Consider the following 9096-nt stretch of genomic DNA (forward strand, 5'->3'; position numbering starts at 1 on the left):
CTAGTCGCAAAACAAATGAAAATTAAACTAGTTCTAATTGTAACGGGGACCGTTACAGATGTTCCCCAAACCTCCCCCAATTAAAAAGTGATGTCCTTGTGAATCTATAGGAAAAAATCATTTTATTTTAGCCTTTAATTACATGTAGTACATTCAATATGGTCATTTCAGTACCAAAAAATGAAAGAAAGCGTTGCACGTGCATACACGCGCACGCGTGTATGATTCCGAATTTTTGTTGATGTCGTTCAACAGGCATTTGTATCATATACCCACAGTATGAATTTCATAACGTTTCCACCAAATATAAGGAAGTTATTGCGATTTTAAAATCGTCCAATCAGAAATCAGCACACGTGCATGCACGTGCTGAGCAGTCATTCTAACCACAGCAATTTGTAAGGAGTACCAAGATACATCTAAACCCCTAATATGAATAGAATTTGATGAAAAACAAAAACGTTATCGTCCTTTAAAAATTGAACATTTAAAAAACGTTGCACGCGCATGCGCGTGAGCGTTGGCATTTTTTGTTACACCAACATATAGATACACATATTGTCTACGTATGTTGTGAATATCATCTCATTCGCTTCATAAATAAGATAGTTACAAACGTTTTAGCATTATCCAATCAAAATGAAGCGCACGTGCATGCGCGTGCAAATTGGTAATTTTGACCATGCAAATCAGTTAAGGGTCTCAATATCTACCTATGATATGAATTTCAAGCCATTTCAATGAACAACAAAAAAGTTAGACTGATTCCAAAGTTAGCGTACAAATTTTGTAATGCGCGTGCACGCGCATGCGTGCGCGTGCTGGCAAAATAACTATTATTTTTCATATGTACAAATGATATACTATCATCCTATTTAGGTTTTATATCGCTTCCTTCAATATTCTGATTTTCCATTTTTTGTACCAAAATTGCAATGCACGTGCGCGCGCGTGCATGCACGTGCAAACAAAATGACTATCACTATGCACATCTACAAACGCTATACTATCATCCTGGAAAGTTTCATATCGATCCCTTTTGTGGTTTCTGAGAACACTACCGGACAAAAAAGTACCGGAGAAAAAGAATAATAATAATAATAATAATAATAATAAGAAACAGAGTAAAAACAATATGTTCCCAAACTTTGTTTGGGGAACATAATTAAGAGTAATGCCAGGGTACAGAAAATGTTGAATATGCATGAACAATTATTGAACTTTATTTTTGCTGGGGCTCTGTACCGGTGTAGTGAACTCGCCGCTCATTGAAGAACCATGCATGGGCCGCCTTGGACTTTTTGTGTATACATGTATATAGGCCCGGGCTTTCGTGTAGGCTCGGGCTTTTGTGCTACCGTTGATGTTACGCCCATGCCTGTTAATCATTAACTTCATGATCGAGTACTGAGAAAAAAATACATCTTGTGTGTAGGCTAGGCCCATATCTCTGAAGAGGATCGCTGGAAAAAATATCCATTATATTGATCTATATTAAGGTCGATCGATCCGTATGTGATGTCAAAGGTTTTTGCAAAAATCTTAATAATTTAAACTTTGTGCCTGATAGAAATATATCTTTCTGAGGAATTTTATTCACTGGATATAATAAAAAATCTGGTAAACTATTGATACTGAAAAAGTTTATATTTTCCATAGATAATCAATTATTTATGATTTAAAAAATGTTGACAAGGGCAATAACTCCTATGCTGGAATTTCCTCTACTGGATGTCTATTATACATTGGTTTCCCTAATATCCACAATTAATCTATACATATTTATGAATTAGTAGTTTTTTGAAACTGTTGATATTTAAATTTTGTCATTTCAACAAGTTTTTGTCTATTTTTGTTATTCTGTTTAACGTAAATGTGTGATTTTCTGATGTTGATGTATACATCTGTTTTTGTATGTCTGACATCTTTAAAAAGATGGCAACATATACATTTTCTTTGGTTATTAATTAAATTAAACTATATTGAGTGGAAATTAATAAAGTTTTTCCACTTTTAACCATTAATATTGATAAGTCACACGAGGATGGAGCTACCTTAAAAACAAACTACATATATGTGGGGAGAATACCGCCAGCTGAACAGCTCAATTAATCCTCTAAATATATTTTTTAAAAACTGTATCGTGTTTTTTTTTGGTTGGTTTTTTGAGGGTTTTTTTTCATGCACATCGTAATCAGATTAACCCGGGATATGCATAGTTTCAACTATGGTTTTGTATCATAATCATTTTACACAGCCGGATGTGACGTTCTTCGCATTAAACCCATTTATTTTGAGTCGCGGTAAAATAATTTTTTTGTTTTTTCTCAATCATGCCACCTAAAATGAAATTCCAAGAAGGTAATTTGCATATTTTATGAAAGTTGAAAGTGTGTTTTTGTAGTTAATTGGCCATAGGCCTATTCATTGGAAATCTGGAATAAAAGTAAAGGTAACATACAATCGGACACAACCATCAACTTAATCCGAGATTCCTCTTTCTCTTACCCCCGTTTTTATATTGTGACATGTGCGGGGGAGAGTCAGAGCGGACTCCATATTGAATAGTGGGAATTCAGCGACATCAGCTGGTGTCGCTGCTTTACCTACCTCTTACAACTGAATTTCGCGGATCTATCTTCCAAGACGCAAGGATTCAGTTATCGGAAGATTATTCTACACATAGATCATGATTAATACGATGCTATCGCCGTTTAAACGATGAAATTTTGTGTGTTTATGTGCGGACGTCATTCGCAAAGAAATAGAATGGCGAGGCGGTGACCTAATTCAAGTAATGCTTCATTTGTCGGTGTTAGGGCCGTTTAAACAAGGATAGCATCGTATTAATCATGATCTATTTGTAGAATTGTCTTCCGATAACTGACTCCTCGTGTCTTAGAAGGAAGATCCGCGAAATAAAGTTGTAAGAGGTTGTTAAAGAAGCGACACCAGCTGGTGTCGCTGAATTCTACTTTTTCAATCTGGAGTCCGCTCTGACTCTCCCCCGCACCTGTCACAATATAAAAGGGGGGAAAGCGTCGGAGGAATCTCGGATTACCATCAACTCTGTGTTTATTAACAGGTTGGGAACACTTCCCTGAAATCTCCTCGCTAAAATGCGATTACCCCACTTTAGTGAGAAAGTAACATTACTATAAAGAGGTGTTTTGGTGGTTTTATTGAAAAAATGGCAAGTTCCGTGCAATGTTGAATAAGTGCGACACACAATCAACTCAAAGCGAATTGTCTCTATAAAATTGAGAACACAGTCAAGAAATTTCATATCAATGTTGCTGCGTAAGAGGGAAAGGAGGCTGAAATCCAGTGCACATCATGAGTGTTTTTGTTTTGAATTATATATTTGCAGAAGTATCAGACATTTCAGCATTTTTTCTTCTTCTCACGTGAAACAAGAAGAGATGTACTTCATGGGTGTTTCCTTGGTTGTACGGGATATATTTACTCTCACTAAAGAGGGATAATCGCGTTTTAGCGAGATAACACTGTAGGGGAAGTTGGGAGGCTAGCGCAGATGGGTTACAGATCAAATGAGTTTGGACTTTGTTGACCTCTTTTTAAAAGAGTTATGGACATTGAACCTAGCAAATGATGTTATATTTATTATGTTTGCCATCACAATGATATCTAGTTATCTCAGTCTTACTTGGACATTTTGAATTGAAATATGGGATATAGATACATAATGAGAATATGCAGGTCAAGTAACATTATGGTTCCAGTCAGATAATTTTTTGGCAGAGTTATACCCATTAGATGTAGACTTTTAAACAATTCAGTTTCTGCTGATTATCTCAGTCACGTGTGGACATTTGGGATATAGATAAATCACAGGTCAAATAATTACACGTGTCCATTTGGATAACTCAGGCCCTTGGGCAGTGACATTTGTGTTGCTCTGTCACAGCTATTCATTTAATAACTTTAGAGGAAAAGTTCAAAGCTACTGGTTTTAATGATATATTGATATATGTATCTGAGTTTTCATCACATTCAAATTTTCATTCATTGTGTGTTTGCAGGAGAGAAAGTGCTTTGCTTTCATGGTCCTTTGCTATATGAAGCTAAGGTAAGTATGGAGTTCTTTTCTTGGGGGGGGGGGGGAGGGGGGGATAGGGGGCTTTTTGCCCCTGTAATAAGAGATTTGGGGACATATAGTATTTTGTCTGCCTGTCTGTTTGTCCGCAAAAAATTTAACCTTGGCCATAACTTTTAAATCATCAATGGATGGTGGTTGTGCTTTAACATTTCATTTGTTTATTTGTTTTGACAAGACCTTTCTTTTGGTACCAAAATCTTTGACCTTGACTTTGGGGTTTGACATTCTTTTGAATGGATGGTGATAGGGCTTTCATATTTCATATGTGTATTCCTTGTGACAAGACCTTTTTTTAGCTCACCTGAGGCTCAGAGCTGAAAGCTCAGGTGACCTTTGCTGATCGCCCTTTGTCTGTCGTCTGTCTGTAAACTTTTAATACTTTCGACCTCTTCTTCAGAACCACAGGGCCAATTTCAACCAACCTTGATGTAAATCATCCTTGGGTGAAGGGGATTCAAGTTTGTTCAAATGAAAGACCATGCCCCCTTCAAAAGGGAGATAATTGCAAAAATAGGGTGGGGCCGTTAAAAAATCTTTTCAAGAACCACTAGGCCAGAAAGCTGAAATATACATGAAAGCTTCTTGACATAGTGGAGATTGAAGTTTGTTCAAATCATGACCCCGGGGGTAGGGTGGGGCCACAATAAGGGATCAATTTTTTTACATGCGAATATATAGGGAAAATTTTTTAAAACTCTTCTTCTCAAGAACCACTGGGCCATAAGAGTGGAGATATACCCGAAAGCTTTCTGGTATAAAGTAGGTTCAAGTTTATTCAGATCATGGCCCCCAGGGGTAGGGTGGGGATACAATAGGGGATCAAAGTTTTACATGCTGATATATAATAAAATCATCTTCTCCAGAACTAATGGGCCAATTTCAACTAAACTTGACACAAGTTATCATTGGGTGAAGGGAATGCAAGTTTGTTCAAATGAAGGACCATGCCCCCTTCAAAGGATAGATAATCACAAAAATGCAAAAAACAGGGTGGGGTCATTTAAAATCTTCTCAAGAACCACCGGGCCAGAGGAGCTGAGATTTACATGAAAGCCTCTTGACATAGTAGAGATTCAAGTTTGTTAAAATCGTGACCACTGGGGTAGGGTGGGGCCACAATAGGGGATCGAAGTTTTACATGCAAATATATAGGGAAAAACTTTGAAAGTCTTCTTCTCAAGAACCACTAGGCCATAAGAGTGAAGATTTTCCTGAAAGCTTCCTGGTATAAAGTAGATTCAAGTTTGTTCAGATCATGGCCCCTAGGGGTAGGATGGGGCCACAATAGGGGATCAAAGTTATACATAGGAATATATAGGGAACATTTTTAAAAAATCTTCTTTTCAAGAACCACCAAGCCAGAAAAGTTTACATTTACATGAAAGCTTTCTGACATAGTGCAGATTCAAGTTTGTGAAAACCATGATCCTCGGGGGTACAGTGGGGCCACTATAGGGGATCTAAGACTCTAAGTTTTACATACAAATCTATAGGGAAGATCTTTAAAAATCTTAATCTTCTCAAAAACCATTGGGCCAGAAAATTTTACATTTACATGAAAGCTTCCTGACATAGTGCAGATTTTAAGTTTATTAAAATCATGGCCCCCGGAGGATCAAAGTTTTACATGCGAGTATGTAGTGAAAATCTTTAGATATGGGCCAAGGTGACTCAGGTGAGCGATGTGGCCCATGGGCCTGTTTTAGGTAGCAAAGCTTTTGATCTTTTGACTTTGGGGTTTGACATGTTTTTTTAAAAAACATTAACCTTGACCTTGGGGTTTGACCTACTTTTGAAAAGCTTGAAATTTGGCCATTATCAACTTTGCTGCCAAACGGGCATCAATATGTCACAAACACATCTTGTTTTATACTGAATATTTTCAATAATACCTTTGAAAGTACCATGCAATGTTCAGAAATTTTAGATAATATGATGCTGTTTTTTATTTAGTGTGTCAAATTTGAAGTCAAAGACAAAGTTAACCAGTACTTCATCCACTACAATGGATGGAACAAAAAGTAAGATTTTGCTTAAGGACATCGAAGGTTTCTTAGAATTCAGTGATATAAATGGATGGATTAACAATTTTATGCACTACAATAAGAACAGGGAGTAAAGGAAGAAAGTGTATTACTGTGAATTTACAGTAAGTGTGAACGACTCAGCTTCTCAAGTTCATTCGAGGTCTCGGATAGTTGGTTTCAAAACAAATCTGTCAATGTTGATGCATTAAGGAAAGAACATTCACTGCGATTGGACCAATATTTAAAGGGGCGGGAATTGGTCACACGTGTCTTTACACTAGCGTGTCATTACATAATCTTTTAGCACGATGGAAGAGACTGCGAAAAGGGAAAACCAATACCAAAAAGATTTTAAAATTACATGCCGAGGGTTTATTTTATGGTAAAATCAGTGAGAAATTAGGCGTCGCAAAGGCCACGTTATAAAATTGTCAATCATGGGAACTTTTACACCGAAAATGTCGCCAACGAAGCTGACACCGGATGTACTTTTGTTAATCGAGTATGAAATTAAAAAGAAATCAAGTGTGTATTAATAGAGAAATCAGACAAAATTTATTAAGAAGAAATATTTGTACCCCTGACAATGTACCAAAGGTGTCTTTAATTTGTAGAACTGCGAGAAAATTTTTAGGGAAATTACTTTCAAGAAACTGCAAAGAAAATCCAAGAGAAGCATATTTCGTCTGAACACAGGGACTCGTCACGAAATATTTGTCTTTTTAAAATTTGACATCGTCTATTCTATATTTACAAATAAATGTAAATATTGAATAGAGAGGGTCAATTCGTGACGAGGCCCTGTGGTCTGAACACGAACGAAGTGTTGAAAATTTCTTTGCTACTGATTTTATTGCAATTTAGGCCGAGTCAGTTATATATATATATATATAGAGAGAGAGAGAGAGAGAGAAACTCTAAACGCTTTGTTGAAATATTTCGACCGGGTTACCGGTCTTCTTCAGTCGTGTTTTCGTGAAGAAGACCGGTAACACAGTCGAAATATTTCAACAAAGTGTTTAGAGTTTTTTCTGTAATTTACTTCCAAAAAAGAGACTTTATATATATATATTGACGAAGCGAGTGTCGCGTTCATACAACGGGTAATCGCAATCATGGACATACCATAGGAACTTGAAATTTTATCAATAAAGTTAATAAAATATACGTGATTGACCATAGCTCAAGGCTTGGTCAATCAAGTACATTTGATTAACTTTATTGATAAAATTTCAAACTCCTATGGACATACAGTTAGGGGTGGACCAGTGATATAGGTTCAAAGGTACGCCAGTATCGCAACATTAACAATCGACCTTTGGCTTTGCTGTGGTTTATTATGACGTTATAGAATGCTAACGAAATGCTGAATTTCTTTAATAATGTGTTACATGTACAGGAGAGGGGTGGTTTGGGGAATTTAGTTTTTGCTAGAATTCACAGAACTTGCCGTTGTTCATTCAATTAACAGTATCTAGCGATGGTTACTTCCGAATTTCTTACGAAAATGTGGGTATATATAACAGCAAAAGACATCAAAGCATGCCATGTGTTGAAAATAAATGTTTTCTCGAAGTAGAATATCTATTGATCTTATTAGGGCTATTCCAGAAATAAATACATGGGGGGGGTCGGGAGGCACCTTTTGTATATACCAAGCACCCATAAAAAAAAATAAAAAATTACCCCATGACCCATCAAATTAATAAACTCATTTTACAATGACCCATCTAATAAAAAAAAACAAAAAACTAACCAGACCCACCACAAAAATATTTTTAAAAATGAAAACGGTACAAATCTCGCGAGGTTTTCGGGACAAACATTCTAGTCAATGACGCGGTAATGCCTGTGCAACATTGTATCACAGTAGTTCTGAAGAAACGATGTCACATCAACAATCAAAGGCATCTATGGCGGGAATGTTGGAAAGATTGGGAGTCCAAACGATGCTGTTATCATGAAATGGGTATGGATATGTTTTTCCACGAATCGTTCGTCTTCTAATGGAGCCCGCGCCTGGAGGCCTCTATATCACCATCACACCGACTGATAAATATAACGCATCGGTACCCTCGTATAAATCAACTAAGGTTTGCCTATTTTTATTAGAAAACGGAATACCTATTGGTTTCAAAATATTCCCAAAATCGATGCACTGTAAACTGTGTAATAATCTACAGAACAGAGTTCGCCGCCATCACGTCCAAAGGGACCCTATTAAACGCACCTCTAATTTGAAGAGTGCCGGAATGGAAAAGTTATGCGCTGCAAAGAGCGACAACTTGAATAGTTCTATGTTACTTTCGATTTCGAAAGCAGCATTTCGAAAGCACGTTTTCAATTTTCCCTCCGACGTTTTGTAACCAACATGACAAGAGCGACAATAAAAATATTCTGAAAACTCAACACCCACGTGGCACAAAATAAAACAATAGAAACTACCCACTACCCATAATAAATATTTTATTAACAATCCCACCACGGACCAATTAAAATATGAAAAAATACGACCACCCACACAAAAAAATATCATTTGCCGCCCGACCCCCCCATTTGATCATTTCTGGAACAGCCCTTACTTAATCTGACAAATTATTTTAGGGGCAAGATCAAATATTCAATGTTAGAGAAAACTGAGTTCGCATAGTTCTCACCAAGACACACACCCCCCCAATTCAAAACTAAATATGAAGTATGTTGAAACTAATCGATTAACAAGTAAAACAAATGAAAGTGTACATTGAAACTATTAAACGTTTATTAAAATGTATGATTATGTGGTTTTAAAGTCAGTTGTCTTTTTTCCCCACTAACGTGTAATCGATGTCGGATGACAGAAACTTACGAGTTTTTACCCCCTCTTCCCCTTAACTATTTGAATTTAGAAATTTTTCCGACATCGATCTTTTCCAATGCTTTGCAAGATTTCGAAAATATCCTCTGAGA

General features: G+C 36.6%; 1 protein-coding gene across 2 annotated transcripts in view; it reads left to right on the forward strand.

Moving 5' to 3' along the window:
* Window positions 1-2161: 2161 nt before the first annotated feature.
* LOC125650408 (mortality factor 4-like protein 1) overlaps window positions 2162-9096 on the forward strand; it is a 27000-nt gene continuing 20065 nt past the window's right edge. The window contains exons 1-3 of one of the 2 annotated variants that reach the window (XM_048878701.2): window positions 2162-2361; window positions 4044-4090; window positions 6074-6141. In XM_048878701.2, the coding sequence (XP_048734658.1) occupies window positions 2334-2361; window positions 4044-4090; window positions 6074-6141 (143 nt within the window). In that variant the 5' untranslated portion in view covers window positions 2162-2333. The remainder of the gene's footprint in view (window positions 2362-4043; window positions 4091-6073; window positions 6142-9096) is intronic. The other variant, XM_048878703.2, reaches the window with a different exon arrangement.

Source organism: Ostrea edulis, chromosome 5 (genome assembly GCF_947568905.1).
Source record: "Ostrea edulis chromosome 5, xbOstEdul1.1, whole genome shotgun sequence".
NCBI classification, from domain to species: Eukaryota; Metazoa; Mollusca; class Bivalvia; order Ostreida; family Ostreidae; genus Ostrea; species Ostrea edulis.